The sequence below is a fragment of the Lichenostomus cassidix genome, chromosome 5, assembly GCF_008360975.1.
Source record: "Lichenostomus cassidix isolate B80296 chromosome 5, HeHo_3.0, whole genome shotgun sequence".
NCBI lineage: Eukaryota > Metazoa > Chordata > Aves > Passeriformes > Meliphagidae > Lichenostomus > Lichenostomus cassidix.
In genome coordinates, this window is record NC_139486.1 from 59,547,655 (window position 1) to 59,569,288 (window position 21,634).

General features: G+C 46.1%; 3 protein-coding genes across 3 annotated transcripts; 1 reads left to right on the plus strand and 2 right to left on the minus strand.

Annotated features, from left to right (window-relative positions):
- Positions 1 to 1,865: 1,865 nt before the first annotated feature.
- Positions 1,866 to 2,833, minus strand: LOC146436840 (olfactory receptor 5F1-like). The gene has a single exon (XM_085063838.1). The coding sequence runs from the start codon at positions 2,724 to 2,726 to the stop codon at positions 1,866 to 1,868; it is 861 nt and encodes a 286-aa protein (XP_084919964.1). The 5' UTR covers positions 2,727 to 2,833.
- Positions 2,834 to 9,453: 6,620 nt separating this feature from the next.
- On the plus strand, positions 9,454 to 12,418 carry LOC146436841 (olfactory receptor 5AP2-like). Its single transcript, XM_085063839.1, has 2 exons — positions 9,454 to 10,368; positions 12,407 to 12,418. The coding sequence occupies exons 1-2, from the start codon at positions 9,454 to 9,456 to the stop codon at positions 12,416 to 12,418; spliced, it is 927 nt and encodes a 308-aa protein (XP_084919965.1).
- A 3,691-nt stretch (positions 12,419 to 16,109) lies between these two features.
- LOC146436842 (olfactory receptor-like protein COR4) lies at positions 16,110 to 17,033 on the minus strand. Its single transcript, XM_085063933.1, has one exon. It carries the CDS (start codon positions 17,031 to 17,033, stop codon positions 16,110 to 16,112), a length of 924 nt encoding a protein of 307 aa, XP_084920059.1.
- Between the last annotated feature and the right edge of the window lie 4,601 nt (positions 17,034 to 21,634).

Below are 21,634 nucleotides of genomic sequence, written 5' to 3' on the forward strand. Positions count from 1 at the left end.
GTGCGATGGGGAAGAGAGCAGAGACAAAAATCCAGCTCAGAACAGTTTCATAATGAAAATCAAGACAAATATAATCATTTCATATTTATGAAACACATAATAAGAGTGAAGTGTCCCAGATTAGGCTGGATGGGGCTTGGAGCAAGCTGGCCTAGTGGAAGGTGTTCCTGGACTGAACTCAGCAGTTCCTGGGTCTCCCAGTGCCTGTGCTCATATTGCTCTGGCCTGAACATTTTGAACACTGACCAGTTCATGCCCAAATGACAAAAATCAGCATTTTCAGACACATTCCATTTATTCCCCTTTCCCATTGTCATTTCTGTGACATCCATTATTGTTGCAGGGAGAGAAATAAATAGAAGGACAAATTTGAGAAATAAAGGATAAAAAAAGGTGTGGCACATTTTTGGGGGGAATGCAATTTGCTTTGGGGGTGATCTAAATCACCAAACAAAACTGCACTTCCAATGGGAGCAGGAGATGAAACACCTGGAGGGATCATTGGATCTGACAGAGCTGGGCAGGTACAGGGAGTGACCTCAGGAGCTCTGAGGAATGAGGATGATGCAAGGACTGGCACAGGATCCAAACCCACCACAGCTCATCCTGGGAGGCTCTACAGGAGCCAAATCCCACTTCAGTACATTCCCCAGGGCATCTTCCTTCAGGAAAACAGGAGTGCCCTGCAGATCCTGACATCTCTGCACAGTTAAGCAAAACTGACAACTCTCCAAAGCTCTGTCATCCCATACTGTGCTCCTTTCTGAAAATCAGAAAATAAGGAAAACACCTGGGGAGCAATGGGAAGGAATGCTACTGGAACAGCTTTGATTTCACACATGGTTTTTATAATCCATTACATCCCGGCTGGGATCTTCCCTACTTCCATTACTGATTGCCTCACTTTTGCCTCAGAACGCTCATTGTCTCCCCTGCAGATTTACTCCGATTTTACCCCCAAAACGTTCGTTTTGTCCCCTACAGAATCCGCCCCAGAGCGACGTCCCCAGCCCCGCTGTGCCGAGGCAGCTCCGGTGCCTGCAGCTCCCGGGCCGCTGGGGCTGTCCCCATTCCCAGTCACCCCCGAACCCGAAGCAGCCTCCCCCAGTGCCCCTAGCCAGCCCCACTGCTCCCCGGGCTCCCCACACCTGCCCTGCTTCCTTCTGATCTGTAATCAGAATGCCTTATAGTCTTAAATCCTGTCAATAACACAGCAGATACGGGGGTTTATTTTGAAATCAATTGATACAGAAATTAATATTATTTCTCAATGTATATAAAAGGGACATTCTTTACAGTTTTCAGTATTTTACACACAAGCCCCTCATGAATTTTCGGGCATTTTTGGGGAGTAACCTGCCTTTGTGGAGGGACCCCACCTGACCCTCCTCATCTTCCACTCACCTGCTCCCCCACCACAGACATTGGCACCATCATGCCCCAGACTCCCCACTTCCCTTTTCCTCCCCCCAAGAGAAGGCACAATCTCAGTCCAAGTGTCCTGGCCAGCACCTCGGTGCTTCCATAAAGACCTTTCCACATGGACATCAGCCCCAAAACAGGGGGGAAAATCAGGAGAGGACAAGACCTCACAGGACTGGACTACCCCCAACTCTTGCTCTGGCACAGGGAAAGTCCTTCAGAATGGAGGATGGTGCCTTGTCTCCCACTCCAGCTCTGCTCTGCCACATTCCCCCTCTGGTCCTGCGCTCAGGGATGGATCTCTGCCAGAAGATGTCTCATGCCTTCCCTACGGTGCTGCTGCAGGGAAATCATGGCCCCAGTTGCTTGGAAGATGAATCCAGACTGTGACCATGAACTCCTGAGGGTCTGATTTCCAGCTCCTCTTCCTGAGAGTCCAAAATCTAACACCCCTCACCACAGCAGGGTTGTCCTCTCCTTTCAGCCAACCGGGAGCCATGGATGGACCAGGAAGTGAGGATCCTGCTTTTTGCTTTCCTCATGGTGTTCCTCAAGTCTGCATTCCTGAGGCTGTAGACAAATGGGTTCAGCATGGGGACGGTGACAGAACACACCAGGGAGGTGACTTTGTCCTGCCCCAAAGAGCGGCTGGAGTTGGGCCACAGGTAGGTGAGGATGGCTCTGCCATAGTACAGAGTGACGCAGGCCAGGTGGGAGGCGCAGGTGGAGAAGGCCTTGTGCCACCCAGCTGCTGAGGTGGCGCTGCCAATGGACGAGTAGGACACCAGGATGAAGGCCGTGGTGCTCAGCACATTGAGCCCCACCACGGCAGCCACCACGGCCTTGCTGGCACGGCTGTCGGAGCAGGACAGGGCCAGCAGGGCGGGCCCATCGCAGAAAAAGTGGTCAATGGTGCGGGAGTGGCAGAACAGGGCATGGAATATGGAAACCGTGTGGAGGGTGGAGCTGATCACTCCAGCCAGGGAGGCCCCAGCCAGCAGTCCAGCACTAATCCCCTGGGACATGAGCATGGAGTAGAGCAGAGCCTGCAGATAGTGGTTGTAGGCCATGGCGGCCAGCACGTGGCACTCAGTGGTGGCCCAGGTGGTGAAGGAGAAGAGCTGGGTGACACAACTCGCAAAGGAAATCACCTTCTTCTCCACCAAAAAATCCCTCAGGGTCCGGGGGATGATGGTAGAGGAGTAGCAGATGTCCAGGAGGCACAAGTGGCTCAGGAAGAAGTACATGGGGGTGTGGAGGCGCCGATTGATCTGGATCAAGTCAATGACTGCCAGATTTCCCATGAGAGTGACCACATAGATGGCAAGGAACAGGACGAAAAAATCACCTGCAGGTCTGTGAAGCCCAGGAGAATAAATTCAGACGCAAATGTCTCATTTTCTCTACCCATATTGAACATTTTATACATCCAGTTTGGCTGCTTTACGTCTTTAGAGTGAAATGTTTAATACACATAAATCCATCGATAATGTTAAGAATGTCAATTTTTGTCAAGCAGTTACAAAACCTTCAGTCAATAAAAGGTAAATTCTGCTTGAAAAAGAAAAATCACAAGTTCCTGGCACCACTATGCCCATTCAGCCAACATATTTGGAACCAGGTGGATATTTAAGCCATTAAGGAAGGAAATACTGTACCACAATAAATCATTAAGACATTGCAGGGCTTCCTCCTAGTTCTTCTCAATCCGCTCACACATGAAATTCCATGATTTTCCTGATAATTTCTGGGAAAACAGAATTATGTCCCATCTTTTGATTATTCCCTATTCAGCCTGAGCACTTGAAGAATAAACACCTGCTCCCCATGTCTCAGGATGAGATTTTCTAGGTGGAAGCATTGGAAAATGGGCTTTTCCTTAGTATATTTTTCCCTGTAGGAATAAGAGCTGGGATTTGTCTTACCTCACTTTGCTTTAGATATGATGCTTAATTTGGAGGTAAAACATAAATTCAGGGTCCATCTTGCTGCTCACCAGTGAGAGATCAGCAGCTCCTAAAATCCCATTCTACAACAGACAGAATAAATAATCATGGATTCTTCTCCTGGATATCCATGGCTTGTTGGAGTTACACCAGGGAGTAAACCAAGAGTAGGCACCGCTGGCTCCTGACAAAAGGATCCAAACCTGGAAATCCTCATTGTTGGATGAGCCTGGGCTGAAGGGTTGAGTTTCACCCCCAGAACCTGATGTATCCTTTTAGGTATTCTGTGGTCTCCTGGAGTTATTAACAAGGATTTTGAGCTGCTTTTCATCACCCACGAGGCAGAGCCAGAGGTGTTAAAAATCAAGAAAACCAAATATTTGGGGCTGAATTTCCCCCCAGAGGAAGCATCCACCTGCTGCTGTCAGAGAATTGACTTCAATTTCTTTCTTAACTAAAATTCAGTCTCACTTTTCCTTACCCAACCACCTTCATTTTGTGTGGTTGATCAGAGACCTGGAATGGAAATAAATTCGGTTAAAACTCATGGACTATGTTCTATCCCTGCTGAGAGGCTGGTGGTTGGTGTGGAAGAACTAATGGAATATTCATCCTTGTGGGGTGAGGATCTACATTGTGGCACCCACTTTCCTACTCAAATTCCATAAGATCTTTGGGCAAAGCAGTAGAAGAGCTTCTGACAAGCTGCCCTGGGACTCACCAAGATCATTCCATCCAACCTGGCCCTAAACACTTCCAGGGATGGGGCAGCCACAGCTTCTCTGAGCAACCTGTGCCAGTGCCTCACCACCCTCACTGAGAAGGATTCATTCCCAGTATTCCATCTAAACCAACCTGAAGGCAGTGCTTTGCTCCTCTTTGCTCCCAGGTATGGTTGGAGTGATGTTTGTACTTCCAGCTGCTCCCAGCTGCAGCTGGAGAGATACCTCAGGGCTTCTCCCATGTAACACCAGTGTTTGCAGAGCTTTGCTCTGTGGAGGATTCACAGAGCCAGGGATAAAACAAGTCAGGGAATAACATCTTCCCCTTCAGGGAGCTGTCAGAGCAAGTGAGGGGCAGCCAAGCCCTGAGGAGACCCAGGATCCTCCACTGCCAAGTCAAGATATTATGATTTTAAAATTAACGGCAGCAGAAAGTGTTATTTGAAAAATAACAGCTCAAAAATGTTGCCTTTAATTGTTTAATACATGCTAAAAATATCCCCAAAGGAAGTTGATGGCAATATCTATGTTAGGGAATGGTTTGGGTTGGAAGAGACCTTATGGATCATCCCATTCCATCCTCCTGCCATGGACAGGGACATCTTCCACTACACCAGGTTGCTCCAAGTCCTGTCCAACCTGGCCTTGGACATTTCCAGGGATCCAGGGGAAGCCACAGCTTCTCTGGAAATCTCTGCCAGGGCCTCTCCACCCTCACAGGGAAGGATTTCTTCCCACTATCCCATCTAACCCCACCTGATGAATTCAGAGCACCTGAAGCATCCATTGAAAATTACCCTAAGACAAAAATTAAGTGCAGTTCAAAGCATCATTTCCACATGTTAGGAGAACTTCAAACATCTAGTATTTTCAACAGGCTCAGGAGCTGATGCTTGGAAAATAATATGTCCAGGTGGGATCAGCCACATGATGCTGTTGTTTTATTCCTTGCCTGTTTCTCAGTTTCTTGAGCAAGAACAAGGCACTTCTCTTCCCAAGGCTTACTGGAAAATCAGGAGAAATTAGTTTTTATCTAAAATGAAAAGGAGACGATATTCCCAGCAATGTCCAATAGATGCTAGAGATGTACAGGAAATCCTGATCAATACCTTTGTTCTTTTCCCTCTTCCAGTGCTCCATTTTGTACCTCAAAAGGACTTTCATGGCTCTTTTACATCCCTTGGGATTGACTACAGAGAGCCATGGTGCACAGAAGGAGCAAAAAGAAGTTGTTCGTGTAAAAACAAGAATTAATTTCATTCAGAAGGAGATTAAATGCAACTTTGGACAAGGAAAAGACATCCACAAAAAAGGTTGATTTGTCATCCACACCACTAAGAAGTTTCCATCCAATATATGGATAAATGAGGGAGCTGAAATTTCTTTCAGGAGTTATTTCTTGCCTAAAATAAAGATCTTTAAAATAACTATCACACTCCATTGTTTTATTTCAGGTTGTTCAGGTTTTTTTCTTGTCATGCTTTGTTATTTAGGTCAGCCCCTTCTCCCCACTGCCTTAGTGCAAATCTCCAGATGCAAACTCCACTGATAATATTCCTGACCTTGTTTTTAACAAACCACCATGGGCCTAAAGTGGAAAACTAATTAGAGCTTTGTCTGAAGGCTTTGAAAGGCAGAAATTGGGGGTGGAAAAAGGACAGGGCAAAGGTGATTTGTTCAATTGAACCTGCAAATGTATCCTGGTTTCAAATATGGAGCAATGTATTGATTAATTCTTTGACTTGGCTTTTGGGTGATATATCATTATCTCCAAACTGCATCAAAACTGCAAATTAATCCATTTAGAATGTTGTATTTCCATCTTTCCTAAAAAGGGCTTTTCATTGGAGGTACCTCTCTGATCCAGCCCAGAAATCACAGAATTCCAGAATGTCTCATTTGTTAAACCCACATAACCTCTATACAGGGAATCCTGACACCTTTCATGGAATCCTGGAAGAGTTTGGGATGGGAGGGACCTTAAGGATCATCCTCTTCCATCCCCTGCCCTGGGTATGGACAGCTGCCACTAGGCCAGGTTGCTCCAAGCCCCATATCCATAAATACCTACGGATATAAATGTATAACTTGCCTTCCTAAGGCCAGAGATCTCCTACATGTTCTTTCTGATCCAAAATTATATCTAGATATTAAAAGCCAACATTAAATGTATATTATACAATACTTTTAGATATAAAATGCAAAATATTCTTGAGTTAAATGTGTGCACTAACATCCACGTTACTGAATTTTCTTCTCCCTCCTAAATCTCTTCGAGTCCCATCTCATTTCCAGCAGAAAATGAGGTATGGATGAGAGTTCTGCCATGAGGGAGGTGAAAAAAGATCAGACAGAATTCCCTGTCCCTGGTAACATGACAAATCAGAATAAACACATTAAATCTTTACAGGATTAAAGACAAAAGTCCAATTCTTACCTCACCAGAGGAACATTGGGATCATTGAAGGTTACTTGAAGAACCTCTCCAACAGCAAAATAACCTTTAATAGAATTATTATTTAATTTTTAAAGTGAATGTAACTTTACTTCATTGTCAGTGGGTGAGTTTGCTCCAGGTGTCCATTGCCAGCAGCTTAGGCTGTCCTAATGAGCTCTGGATGGATCCCTGGAGCAGCCAGCTGGGATTACAGGAGGTGAGGGCTGCTCCAAGCCTCCAGGTAATGAATGAACCCAAAAGGATCCCAGGCTACTCCTGCCTTGGCACCAGCAGGCCTGCACAGGTCTGACCCACCTGTCAGAACACAATCCAGGGTCCATTAAACCTTCTTATTCTGCTCCAGGTATTCCCAGGAATATTTCAGCTGCCCACAAAACACAGTTTTGATCCAAAGATGGGATTTATCTATCAGTTAGCAGTAATGTGAAGCACATCCTCTGATATCTTAGGTGGAATTAGAGGGATCAAGACACTCCAGGCAGCCTGGAAGAGGATGTTCCATGTCCAAAGGAGACCACACAGGGCCACATAAAATCCTGGAATGGTTTGGGTTGGAAGGGGCCTTAAAGATCACCCAGCTGGTACTGATGTTTTGGTTGGGTGTAGCTCTGCAAACAATGATATTTTAACATCAGCATTGGAATTTGGTGAGTTTCTGTGCCAACATTTCACCCCTGAGTCCCATTAGTTCCTGCTATATTACCAATTCTTCCAGGCAAAACTTCAAACAACCCCTCTTTTCTCAAAGTAATAAATGAACCCAGGAAATCCAGTTATTTCCAAAAGAAACCTTTGATACTTGGAAAAGAACCAAGAAGGCAAAACAACTTGTAAAAAAAGCAAAATAATTATCAAGTAATTAAATATAAACCTTTGAACTGTTTATCACTAAATCCTTCCTCTCCCTTTCTGCAGGTTCCCAGAAAAGTGGCAATTTTTGCTTTCATGACCATTTCTCCTCCACATCAGACCTACTCTATCTCTCTCCAGGACTGTATTGCACCAAATTACCACCAACTTCCTCCAAAACCTGATTTTTCCACCTTCCAGCTTGCTTTATAAATAACAACCAGATTTATTCCAAATCTCCTGATGTTCTCTCAGCCAATACTCCAGGCCACCAAGTGAGCAGGTGATGATGAGGCAGGTCCAAGGTTGACCTAAATTCTATATGGTTTTATTTATCAGTTATTCATTTTAATTATTAATCCAGTTTATCAAACCGTTAAATTATATATCACTCACACTGGATAAAGTTCAGAACAATAAATTCATGTTTTATACTCTTTTCTGAACTCCAGGACACTGAAACATCTGAAAGCCAACTCAGTCCTGGGTCTGACTTGGGTCCCTGATCAAGGCAAGGTGCAGATAAAAGGAATGCAGGGATGTGCACATGTTGTGAAACTGACAACCAGGACTTCTCCAGTATAAGTCCTGAGGGGAACAAACTCCTTGGGCTGAGCTTCAATAGAGTTTGTGGGTCAAGGGTGTGGATGGAGCCCCCAGATGGGGTGATTAATGCAGATTAGTTCACTCTGAGACAATTAATCATTGCCTCCAAGTGTCCAGAGCCACCTGCTCAGGTAGGACATCCGGGCTGCAGGCACTTCAAGGTGGATAATCCCATCCTTGAAGGAAAACTGGGCTGTTGGGTGTCCACAGAGGGACATCAGCAGCTCCAGAGCTGGAGCCAGAAGTGTTTTGTGTGACACTTGGGGACTCTCTGACCATCGGGTCATTGCTGCTGCCGTGTGTCCTGGTGGCTCCTGCACATGAAAGATTTGAGATCCCTGGAGCACAATGGGTTTCAGAATTCCATGCTATCCCTTTTTGTTTGCTCTTTTCTTTGTTTATCTGCTCTGCCATGAGGAGGCCCGAGGGTTTTATCCCAGGAGAGCAGAGAGAACATATTTACAGCCCTGCCACCCACAGGCTCAGCTGTTGGAGTCAGGGAAGGAGCACGTCTCTCTCCACATCAGCCTGGATGTTCTCTGCTGCATTTGGGATAAACCCTTGGCTCCCATCACCACAGCGAGGGCACAGGAGGAGCTGTAAATCCAAGAGAAAGAAGTTGACTTCCTTCTTCGTGTCCTCCCATCCCCTTTTTTGGGGCTGTGTCAGAAAACAGCCTTGCAAAAGTAGGAGTTTTTATAATAAATGGGAGTAATGGCTTGTGCAGCTTGGCTTTTCTTTTTCTTAGGCAGCTGAAGCAACATAAATGGATTTATGGAAGTGCTAAGGGTGAGTCTTATTTAGTTATAAAGAATTGTCAGTAAAATACAGTTGTTAAATCAGCCTTTGGAATTGGATTATTTTAATATTCATTCCCATTTCAGTGTTTTATATTCATTCCCATGGTTTTTGGATGTTTCAGCCTGCTGGAGCTCAGAAAGGTATAAAACATGAATTTACCAATGTGAATTTTACCCTGTGTGAATGATATATAACAGTTTGATAGACTGCATTAATAATTAAATCCAAGGGAAAATGTTCCTAATGTGATGTAATGTGGGATTTCACTTGGATTAGGACTTTCTTCTGCTCCAGGTCTATGTGATCTCTAATGAGGTTCCTCCAAGGTAACTTCTGAAACAAATTTCTTTCAAACCAAAAGGGAATAAATATCTGATTCTTTTATGGAATAAATGCAAACTTCTATGCATCTGAGCACAAAGAAGCATATTTGCCATTCGTGTTGCTTTAAGATATGTGTTCTTTTCTAAGCACCTCAACTGGTAAGTAAAAAAGTTTAGAATTTATTTTTGGAAAACCAATGGAATATACCAAGAGGTGGCAATTAAAACAGTGACTGATTGAAGTCAAATATGGCCCAAAAGAGAAACTCTGAGGTTTACCATTTTGATGCATTTGTTCCCTTTGCCTCTGCAGGTAACACCCAGCCATGGGAGGAAATCATACACAGCTCACATTCATCCTCCTGGGAATTACAGACACTCCCTGGGCTCAGGCCCCTCTTTTTGGGCTCTTTCTGCTGATTTACATCATCACTTTGGTGGGGAACATCGGGCTGATGCTCTTGGTTTGGGTCTCTCGCAGCCTCCACACCCCCATGTACTTCTTCCTCACTCATTTGTCCCTGGCTGATGTCTGCTATTCCACCGTCATCTCCCCCAAAATGCTCACGGGCCTCTTGTTTGGGAATAAAACCATTTCCTGGGCGGGCTGTGTGACACAATTCCACCTCTTTGCTCTCTTTGCCACAGCCGAGTGTCACCTCCTGGCCACCATGGCCTACGACCGGCTCGTGGCCATCTGCCACCCCCTGCTTTACGCCATAGCCGCGTCCCCCCGCGCCTGCTGGCAGCTGGTGGCCTGGTCCTACCTCGTGGCCTCCCTCAGCGCCCTCATCTACACCAGCTGCACCTTTGGGGGCTCCTTCTGCGGGCCCCGCCGGGTCGACCACTTCTTCTGTGATGCCGGCCCTGTGCTGAGGCTGGCCTGCTCCGACACCCATGGCAGTGAGGTCACCATCTTTGCCCTGGCCATGGCCAACGGGCTGGGCACCGGCGTGGTCATCCTGCTCTCCTATGGCCGCATCCTCCACACCATCCTGGGGATGCACTCGGTGCCCAGCAGGGCCAGAGCCTTCCGCACCTGCACCTCCCACCTGGTGTCTGTGTTGGTGTTCTACGGGACGCTGCTCTTCGTGTACCTGCAGCTGGCGTCCCGGCATGGCAGCCAGGGTAAGGTGGCCTCTGTCTTCTACACCGTGCTCAGCCCCATGCTTAACCCTTTCATCTACAGCCTGAGGAACAGGGAGGTGAAGGCAGCGCTGGAGAAGTGCAGGAGGAGGATGGTAAACTGCTGCTGGCATCAAAGAAGTGCAGCTCAGGGCATCAGGGAATCCTGGGATGCTTTGGGTTGGAAGGGACCTGAAAGATCATCTGGTCCAGCACACCATGGGCAGGGACACCTTCCACTAGGCCAGGCTGATCCAAGCCCCATCCAACCCAGCCTGGAACTCTTCCAGGGATCCAGGGGCAGCCACAGCTTCTCTGGACAACCTGTGCCAGTGCCTCACCATTCCCTTAGGGAAGAATTTCTTCCCAGTATCCCATCTAACCCTACTCTCAGCTTAAAGCCTTTCCCCACTGTCCTGCCACTCTGTGCCTTTGTGGAAGCAAACCATTCATCTAAAGTAAGAAATGATTCATTAAAATAATTGGATATGTCCCTGATCCTCACAATTTTATATATGGTCTTCCACAGTTCCTCACAAAACTCAATTACAGTATTTATCCTGGAGAAATAGACCCCACAGTTACATCTTCCTTGGAAGGAAACAAGAGTGGGAGCCTCAAACTTGAATTGAATTCCCTTTCCAGCCACGAGGCTGTCAGAAGAAATTACTCAGAATGGTTCTGGAGTATTACTCCAATTATTCTTCTCTTTCTCATAGGATGCACAAATCACAATTTTATTGATTTGTAACTTATTTTACACTGATGAATGTGTGTTTTTCTTGCAAGATCATTGTCCTTACCCCTAAACTCCAATAAAATTCCTCCTTGTTACCTGTGAGTTATTTATTAGAGCAGAGCTGCTGGGGTGGAAAGGAGCATTTGGGAAAAACAAGAGTATTTTAACATTTGATTGGTAAAAAAACAAGATAAAAGGCTTAAAAAGTGCGTTTTTTTCTGGCTTAGAAGGATCTAAGCTGATGGTACTCAGGATCTCAAGATACACCTTGGAATATCAAGGGAAATGCAAGTGTTCAAGTGCCAAAACATACCTTGAAAACCTAACAGATGTATTTCACCCCAAATTTAAGCACATGTCTAGTTTCCATAGGTGAAAGAATCCTCAGCCCCTGATCTATGGATAGCTGAGAGCTGTTTGGGTGTGGAAAAGGCCCTGAAAAACCCAAAGCAAACAGTTCTCCAAATCATGGCTCATTAAAGAAGGTACAGGAATGGCCACAGCCCTGGGGAGAGACCAGCAATCCTTCATCTTTTCTTGGCCTGGAAAAAACTCCCAATTCATGCCCATCCTAATGAATTCCAAAGGCTATGTGTTGGGTTTAAGGGCAAACTGAGTGCAATCCTGCAACTTCCTTTACCATTTGGGTGGTCAGGATAAGCTCAGCAGAGATGTCCACCTCTTCCTCCTCTTCTCCACCTTGTCCCTCACCTGTTGACACCTTTGTGGGGTGGGAAGAGTTCTGACTGCACAGAGGGACAGGCCTTGGCTGTGGCAGGGAAAGGTGGAAACTGGAATATTTTCCCTCTGTTACTGTGTTGTGAAGATGTCATGTTCTGAGGAGTCATGTGGGAATTAAACTCCTTTTGAAAAGTAAATGGATGGTGAACAGTGTCTATCAGTTCTGGAAACAAACAGCATGAGAAGAGATGTTTTAGGGCTGGGGGCTACTACCTGGGAAAGGTGGATCTGGACTGGATTAAAAGAGTTGGAATAAATGTAATTAAATGACAAAGGGCTTGGCAAGAGAGAGACTTTCGATATCAAAATTGGGTGGGAAGGGAATTTAAAGCTCATCCCATTCCAACCCCCTGCCATGGGCAGGAACACCTTCCACTAGACCAGGTTGCTCCAAGCCCTGTCCAGCATGGCCTACAACACTTCCAGGGATGGGGCAGCCACATCTTCTCTGGGAAACCTGTGCCTCACCACCTTCACAGGGAGGAATTTCTCCCCACTATGCAATGCAAGTCCACTCTCCTTCAGTTTAAGATTGTCAGGTTGAAATGAAGAATTAAGAAAGCCCACCAGCAGGTGTGAGCTCCAGATCCCACCAGTGGGCCCTGAGCTCCAGGTGCCACCATCCAGGTGCTCACAGCTATTTCCACCACAAGTGATGCTGTTTCCATTCCCAGAGCAAGAAGTGATCCTGGGAGACCAACCACCCTTCAAGGAATTATCAGCTTAACAAGATCTTCTGGGCTTTGCCAGGAAAGTTTCCTAATCATCAAGGAAGCTTCTCAGAGGGCTTTTAAACAACTTCAGTCATCCTTCTTAATGAGCCACGAGAGACTAATTAGCAAGGGGAAACCATGGAGAAACTTTCTTCCTTGTTAAAGACAAAGTGAACTTCTCCAGCTGCTTTGTTTGCCACATCCAGGAGACAAAGAGCTGCAGGGTCAGTGTGGTGGGATTGTGACTGTGTTGAGGGACCTTAAAACTCATCCCATTCCTACCCACTTCCAAGGGCAGGGATGCTTCCCACTATCCCAGGCTACTCCAAGCCCTGTCCAACCAGGCCTGGAACTCTTCCAGGGATCCAGGGACAGCCACAGCTTCTCTGGGCAACCTGTGCCTGGGCCTCCCCAGCCTCACATGGAAACATTTCTTCCCCACACCCAGTCTAAATGCTCTGAATTTCTTCCCCATACCCAATCTAAATGCTCTGAGAGTGTGAAGCTATTCCCCCTCATCCTGTCACTCCAGACCCTTGCCCAGAGTCCCTCTGCAGCTCTCCTGGAGCCCCTTTAGGCTCTGCAAGAGGCTCTCAGCTCTCACCCCTGAGATGAAATTCCCAACTACAGGCTGAGCTCAGACATGGGTTACTGCTGGCTTAGCAGTTGGACTCCATGATCTTAGAGGGCTTTTCCAACCAAAATAATTCAGGGATGCTGTAAATGCTTCTCCCCCACATTTGCTCCTGGTCAGCATTCCTGTCTCTCCTGTTAGCTTCTGGCCTCAGCTTCACTGTAGATCCCACCATTTGTTCTTCTTTCCTTCCTTCGTCTGTGCCTCATGATGTATTTTGGAGGGGAAATCACACAATTACCCAAAACTAAGCAAAACCAATTTAATAATAAAACCAAAATAGGATCAAAATGACAGGATAGAGAGCAGTGGTGGGAAATTCCACCAGAAACTATGGCAGATGCCAGATGATGGCTCTCAGCTCCCTGAGCATGCTTGGGCCTTGAGTTTGGTCACTGCCCACTCTGTGGTGGCACTAGGGAAATTTCCCTTGGAAATTAATGACTTTGGAAGCAGCTCCATAAGGAAGAGACTTGCACTGGTAAATAAACACCACTACTTTCAGGAAGTTCAATGGAAACATGAGGTTTTATGTCCCACTTCTTTGTATAGATGTAATTATATATATATGCAGATTTATATGTAAAAGCATCTTTATATATACATCTCTTTATCTATATAAAGAAAACTTGTATTTAATTTTTTCCTGAAAATATATCTAATCTTAAAATATATAAATTAATCTCTTGAAATATATAATTTGTCTCTTGGTATTAAAAAGGGAATTAAAAAGAACTGGTGCAAGAAATGGAGATTCCAGGATTGGGACACAGCTCAGGATCTGAAGAAGTGCTGCAATGGCCCATTGGGAAGAAGGCAAAACACATCAGGAACTCGTCTGCTGCAATTTATTTTTACATGATGGGATATCCTGATATCTGAAAACCCAGACAGTCAGAAACAGGCATCAAAGAGAGTCACAATCATGTTTATGAGAGCAAGGAGAAAAAATTCTTTTTTTTTACCCATAAAAGAAGGAAATGGTCCCACTGTAGTTGTAATTGGAGCAGATGAAGATGATGAAGATGAATATGAAGGTGATGAAGATGAAGATGAAGATGATGAAGATGAAGAATTATGCTTCAAAATGGCTGCAGGAGACTCAGCTGCAGTCATCTGCACTGGCCAGAGAATCCTGGAATGGCTGGGGAGGGACACAGGATAACCCATGAGGAAAGTGGGTGCATCAGGAGCAAATATCAATGCTGGATGTTCCATCTCCTTCCTCTCATGGTCAAATGCTTGACCACAGAAGATGGACACAGTTCACCCCCATTTTACCAATCCCCACCTGCACAAAGAGCCAAAACCTTTTGGGTTTGAGAGCAGCAGCTCCAGCACGAAGCCACAGGGCACAGAGCAATGTCACCATGGCCACAGACTTGGGGTTTCAGTCACTGTGGCTCATGTTCCTGTTTAAAGGTCAGGTGATGGTCAAGGCAAGACCAGTGGGACACAAAGTCATTGAATGTCTTCACAAAATATTAATCAGATTTTAAATATTTTTCAAATATTTTTAAAACATATTGAATATCTTATCACCAAACAATGGTTGTAAGGGCCTGGAAGGAGAGTTGCTCTGGGGTTTATGGTTTAAGTGTCTTAATGTTTTCTTAATATTGACGGCTGTGGCTAGCACAGGCTTTTCTCATGAGAATTCTCCTTGTGTTTTATAAATAAAGATAAAGTTTGGATGTTATTGGAACAGTGTCCCAGAACTTGGGCAGTGCAGGCCTGGCCAATCAGGCCTGGGGGAAGGCTTCTGACTGACCAATCTGGGTGACTTTTGAGAACCCTATATATGTGATGAAATCAAAACAATAAAGGTCATTCCTTCTTGCCACTGAGAACTGGTGCCTTCATTACTCTGCTAGCTGCTCAACAGCGACAGACAGAGGTTTGATATTTTAAACAAAACATTAAAATAATCATTAATTTTATTTAAAGAAAAGATGCACAATCTTCCCTGCATCTAAATTAAGCAATGCCATGAGTAGGACAGTTACAGAGGATCAGAAGGGTGGGAGAATAGCAGGAGTTGCACACAGAGGTCCCAGTTCATGGTCCTGATCACAGAGTCAGGAAACTGATTAGGCTGGAAAATCCTCTAGGATCACCAAGTCCAACCATTCCCCCAGCACTGCCAAGGCCACCACTAATCCATGTCACCAGGTGTCACATCCACACAGCTTTTAAATCCCTCCAGGGATGGGGATTCCACCACTGCCCTGGGCAGCCTGTTCCAGGGCTGGACAGCCTTTTCCATGGAGGATTTTTCCCTCTATCCAACCTAAACCTCTCCTGGTGTAACTTGAGGACTTTGTCTCCGCATCTGGGGATGTGAGTTGAGGACATTTGGGGTCACTGCCGTGGGGGTCAGCAGAGCCAAAAAGAGAGGAACAGGAGCATGAACAACTCAGGGGGATTTATCCAGGCAGCTGGATTAAATATTAACCAGGGAATTACCAATAGGCTTTGGGGACAAAGGATTCAGCTGGCTGATCCTGAGTGCCTGTGAATTGTGTGTCATTAATAAATCAGCAAACTACATTGATCCTGGTTTGATTTAACCTGAGGAGCTTCTTCTCCATCCCTAGTTATTCCATCTCTCTAGGAGAGCCCCATCACTCTGGATTTCAGCATGGACCTGGCACAGGGTGAGAAAATACACTAATTGGGGGATTTTTGCTTTTTTTCACATATGCAATGTTTGTGCACCAAAACATTAACACCAAACCTTTCACAGAATCTTGGGATGGTTTGGGTCGGAAGGGACCTTAAGGCTCATCCAGTTCTGCTGCCCTGCCAAGAGGAGGGACATCTTCCACTAGACCAGGCTGCTCCAAACCTCATCCAAACACCCAAATTGGAGTGAAAAGGTTCCTCTCAGCTGATATTGAATCAACCAGCACACCATCTAAGTCAAAGTGCAAAAGACACCGAAAATGTCCCTCTGAGATATTTAACAAAACTCCCAGGATATCACCAGCATCTCCATTTTATTTAGTCATTATGTTACAACATCCAAGCTTATTTTGTGTCCCTGAGTCTTCTCAAAGCCTCCTTCACCTCCTGGTTCCTCAGGCTGTAGATCCAGGGGTTCAGCATGGGGGTCACCATGGTATAGAGCACAGCAGCCCATTTATCTCCTGTTCTGGAGGTGTGTGACTTGGGGATTAAGTACATGAAAATCAATGCCCCATAGAAGGTGGTGACGGTGATGAGGTGGGAGGCACAGGTGGACAAAGCTTTGCGCTTGCCCTGGGCTGATCTAATGCTCAGGATGGTGGAGATGATGGCCACATAGGACACCAGGACCACCAGGATGCTGGGAACACCGAGCAAAGATGATAAAGTCCTCAGGATGATGAGGCTGAGGATGTTGTCAGAGGTGGAGAGTGAGATCAGCACAGAAATGTCACAGAAGAACAGATGGATGGTGCTGGAGCCACAGAAGAGCAAGCTGGACATGCCTATGGTTTGTACCACACCATTGGTCAGCCCCAGGAGGTAGCACCCAGTCACCAGGCGGAAGCAGCGCTCTGGGGACATGACAAGGGGGTAGAGCAGGGGGTGGCAAATGGCCATGTAGCGATCATAGGCCATTGTGGCCAGCAGAGAGCACTCACTGATCACTAAAAAGGCAAAACTGGACACCTGAGCCATGCACTCAGCATAAGTGATTCCCTTCTCCACCAAAAAGCCAACCAACATCCTGGGGGTGAACACAGTGGAAGTGCAGAGGTTCACAAAAGCCAGGTTTCCCAGGAAATAATACATGGGGGAGTGGAGCATGGGACTGACTCTGATCAAGGCAATTATCCCCAGGTTTCCCAGGATGGTGACAAGGTAAATGAGCAGGAACAGCAGGAATTGGGCAACCTGAGTCACTGGGTCCTCGGTGAATCCTGCCAAAATGAACTCTGTTGCTTGGGTGCAATTCCATCCTGACATTCCTTCAAAGGGTGCTCTCTCTGTGAACTCCTTGCTGGACATTTCTTCCAGGAGGAAAACCCTCTTTCCAGTGGGATCTGCTTGAAGACAACCCCACAGGATCTAAAGTGAGAGTTTAGGTACAGATCAATTAGAAAAACCTGGGCAGAAGTCAAGGCACAGTTAGGGAGAAGCTGTTGGTTACACAACCCTGAGTAGCTTTACACTGGTGCTGCCTTTAATCCCCTGTGTGTGTTCACTCTGGGACTTTGAGATCATCCAGCACAACCTGTAACTTGGAGAACCCCAACAAAACCTGTAAAAGACAGCACAGAATTGATTATTCATCCTTGGTTGACATCTGCCAAACACCTGCTTTGTCTGTCTTTTCTACAGAATCCCAGAAGTGTTTGGGTTGGAAGGGATCTTGAAGACCATCTCATTCCACCCTCACTCCATGTGCAGGGACATGTTCCATTAGAACAGGTTGCTCCAAGCCCCCTCCAACCTGGCCTTGAACACTTCCAGGGATCCAGGGGCATCTAAAGCTTCCTGACTAATGAAGCCTCCCCTCCCTCCTGGACACACTCTTTTGGCTCTAAAAGGTTTTCCCAGCTCTTTACCCTGGTCCTGCAGCCTTCAAATGAAAATTTGCAACACCCAAAGCTGAACAACCTCCTCCTGAAAGCATTTTCTTGGGAAAAATATTTCAAAAATCACCTTTTGGATGTGCCTTATATCAGCAATGGTAAGATCCACAAGTGTTCCTTACAGGAAATATTCCAGTCCTCATCCAGGAGCCCTTTGTGGTCAGTGAGGAGAAGTTTCCAGAGCAAGCATTCCAAAGGGGTGTCCTCATTACACATCTGCTGTGCATCACCTGGATTTGGTGCTAAGCCCTGAGTACGATGAGGAACTGGAGCCCAGGAGCCTCCAGGTAGGACCTGAGATGAAAACTGAAGGTGTTTCTTCTTGACAAGAGAAAACAAGAGGAGATGGGTGGCTCAGCATGCGCTGTCCTGGCTCATGGTTCTCCAGGATGATCTTCTCCTACATCTCTGCACTCTCTGCTTTCCTCCTGATGCTCTTGGAGGTGAATGTTAGGTGCACCTCCCTGGAACTCTGGAAAGGAGTCTGAAAATATACCCTTTGTCAGCAAACACCTTTGTTATTCCATGCAATTTGGGGATTTGGGGACTCTTGGAGCCCCAGGAGAGTAACAAAGCCCAAAGTGGGTTGTTATCTCTTCTCTGAGATTCTGAATTTCAAGGCAATTGCCCAGAGGAGATGATCTCACCTTGAGGTAGCTGCAGGGCTTTGGGGTTCCCCAGAGCAACCACAGAGCAACACCGTACGTGTTGTGTCCAATTGTTGTGCACTTTTGGAGATTTTTCAACTCCACAAATGCCATGTTTGGCCTTGTAACACCAGGGAGCTGAGGGGGACCTCACTGGTGGGGCACAATCCCATGGGAGCTGGTAGCCATCAGCAGTTCCAGGCACCAGAGATGATGAACCACCTTTCTACCCATTCTAAATTCCTTATACTCAAACCACAGCTCACCTGTCCCATCTCTGGAAGTGTTCAAGGCCAGGCTGGAGAAACCTGGTCTACTGAAAGGTGTCCCTGCCCATGGCAGGGGTGTGGAACAAGATGAGCTTTCAGGTCTCTTCCAAACCAAACCATTCCAGGATTCTATGAAGACTGGCTTCAAGAATCCAGAAAAATCACAGAATATGCTGAGTTGGAAGGGATTCACAAGGATCACAGAGTCCATCTCTCAGCCCCACACAGAACCATCCCCAAGAGTCACACCATGTGCCCAAAAGCATTGTTCAAATCACTCCTCTGATCTCTGCCAGGCTTGGTGCAGTGCCCACTGCCCTGGGGATCCTGTTCCAGTGCCCAACCACCCTCTGAGGGAAGAACCTTTTTCTAATATCCACCCTAAGCCTCCCCTGACTCAACTGCAGGCCATTCCTCTTCTAAGCATGCTTCTCTGTAAAATAGCCAATTTCATCCCTTCCTCCTTTATTCCTTGTATACAGTCTCACAAAGAACACCACTGACCTTTGGCTCCTGGCCAATCATTTTCTGTAGGATATTCAGTGTCACATCCCTGAGCAGCCCAAGCAGACAAATGAGGGTTGTGAACATTAATTCAAAATGCATCTTGCACAAACAAATCTGAGCTCAAGATTAAGAACTCCTGAAGAGACCCCTGAATCCAGAGTTACCCTGATGCTCCCTGGTTGTGCAAACACACCACCCAAGGAGCAGGGACTTGCTCAGTCTTTGTTTAAACAATTCCATTGTGTGATTTACCTCATGCTGATTATAATACTCTATCTCATCCCTCCTCACCTGCTGTCCATTAGCCTCGAATTCCATTTTTCATCTCCATGGCAGTCTCACATCTATGAATCCATCTGGGGACCCAGCCTCCTCAGAATCCATAGAATCCCAAACATCCCTATCCCATTTATCAGGATCCCACTGTACTCCTGCTCCTTGTATTCACTTGGTTTTGCTCCACTCATCCCCTTCTTTTCTTACACTCATACTGCACCACCCCAACTCCAGAATTTTTGGCTACAGTCTGCTGTGTCCAACTCAGCAGCAAGCAGGTTATTCTGGAACTGTAACATTACCATTTGATTGTGCAAATCACACACCTGTCACCTCATGTGGGAGCATTCCAACAACACTTGTTCCTTCTATTGCTGCTGCTTCTGATACACTGTTTGAAAAATCCACCCTTGTCTTCCCAAACCTAGCTCGTTTCCCCTTTTATTATGCAAATTTTGGATTCATTTTATACATCCAGGCCTTCAGCTTCTTTTAACTAATTTCCTGACTGCTCGCACGATCCTCCAACCTTAGACCACTTGAGAGCCAGTGAACTACAGGGAAGCTCATCCCATTCAGGAATTTTAAACGGGACCTATTCCTTACATTTAGGTTTGAAAAGTGACTTTTCTTTCTGATAGAGCCAGACTACATGAATTTTGTTCTGCCAGTGGGCAGGGTCAGCACCAAAACCACAGACACCAACTTCAGGAATTAAGTGTCATTTACTACAGCTCAAAGCAGCAAGGAATTACCAAAGGAGACGCTCAGCAGTGCACCTCAGCATTGCTACCAAAGATTGCCTACAGGGATTACAAAGATACAGCACCAGCGACCTTAATATTTCATTGTCCTACAGAGCTGCACAGCAGCTGGGGAAGCCATTGTCACAGCCAAGCATTGGAGAGCCCCTGCCAGGACTGGGAATTCCTGCAGATGAATCCACTGGCAGGCAAAGAGGCTTCTGACTGTGCTGGGACAGAGTCCAGCTTGGACAGTGTGCAATAAACAAGATCACTCAGCTTCCAGTGTGGGAACATCTGGCTTCAGCCTCCTCCTGGGTTTCTCCCAAAGCCTGGCCAGGGCTCAGGAAGCATCCCAGGGAGTTGCCTTAGACCATGGACCTCCCAGCAAGGCCCCAGGGTTGATTTCAGGGCCTTGTGGAGCTTCTTAATACAGAATGGTCAATACACGTTTTTTTTAATGAGCAGATACCGAGATCCTTGCAGTAATAATCCTGTACATTTCATTAATGAGAGAACATACATACACCACCTAGTTTGAAGGTTCACCCAGAGCTCAAGTTCAGCTCAAGGCTGTTGCTCAGGCCTCAGTATTTCAGTAAGTCACAAGCTGTTTGAACCTCTGCAGAAAGCTTGCTCACATCTGCTGTGGAACCACACTTCAGGCAGCATTTGCTCTGCCCATTCCAGAGGATAATTAGCTGCCATTACAGAGTAATGACTGATCCTGGAATTACAGAAAGCAGGGAGAGGAAGGATGCTTTTACTTCCACCCAGAAAGTCAAAGGATATCAAAAAACCATTAGGTGTACACCTGAGCAATCTCCTAAGCAGAACCAGGACATAAGATGCCAGTCACTCCTGACTTTCAAGGCAGTGCCTGGAGCTCTGGCACTCACCTTTAGTCCTTGTCTTGGACAGCAAGGCAATCCAAGGGACAGCAATCCAGGCTTCTGCTGCTTCTTCAAGGAGCTACCAAACAGCACTATTCTGGCTGAATACAGCAGCAAAACCAGCACACCCTTCCTTGGGCAAAACTCAAGCTGCTGTAAAGCTAGGAACACAAGACAACCTTCCCTTTCCACTGAAGGATATTGATCCAGCTCTTCTGACATGTGGCCATTTGAGACAGCAACCTGTAACACCTTGTGAAATCAAATCACATGCCCAGATGTTTTCCAGCTTGTGTCATTCAGCTCCTCACTTACCCTTCATAGTCTTCTGACAAGTGTATGGCAGATTCTTTGCTTCTATCAAAAGTATTAACATCAGCATATTTCTAGGTTTCATCAAATCTCTCATCAAATCATTTTGTTTCTTGACCCAAAAACCTCATGTGCAAAATGTTACCATGTTTTCCTATTCAGACTTATTTGGAAGTTTTTAAGAAAACCATGATCTCACAGGAACTCAGAGAAACTCTCCCAACTCCATTTGCTGCTTCTCCTTCTGCCTGGGCCCAAAGACATTCTGGGTCTACCTTTGCCAGAAACCTCAGGAGAAAAAAGTGCAGTTATTGCCACGAATAAT

Bases quoted from the DNA above. Each gene is read 5' to 3' on its own strand.
- LOC146436841 (XM_085063839.1), top strand. From the start codon at position 9,454: ATGGGAGGAAATCATACACAGCTCACATTCATCCTCCTGGGAATTACA.
- LOC146436842 (XM_085063933.1), bottom strand. From the start codon at position 17,033: ATGTCAGGATGGAATTGCACCCAAGCAACAGAGTTCATTTTGGCAGGA.
- LOC146436840 (XM_085063838.1), bottom strand. From the start codon at position 2,726: ATGGGAAATCTGGCAGTCATTGACTTGATCCAGATCAATCGGCGCCTC.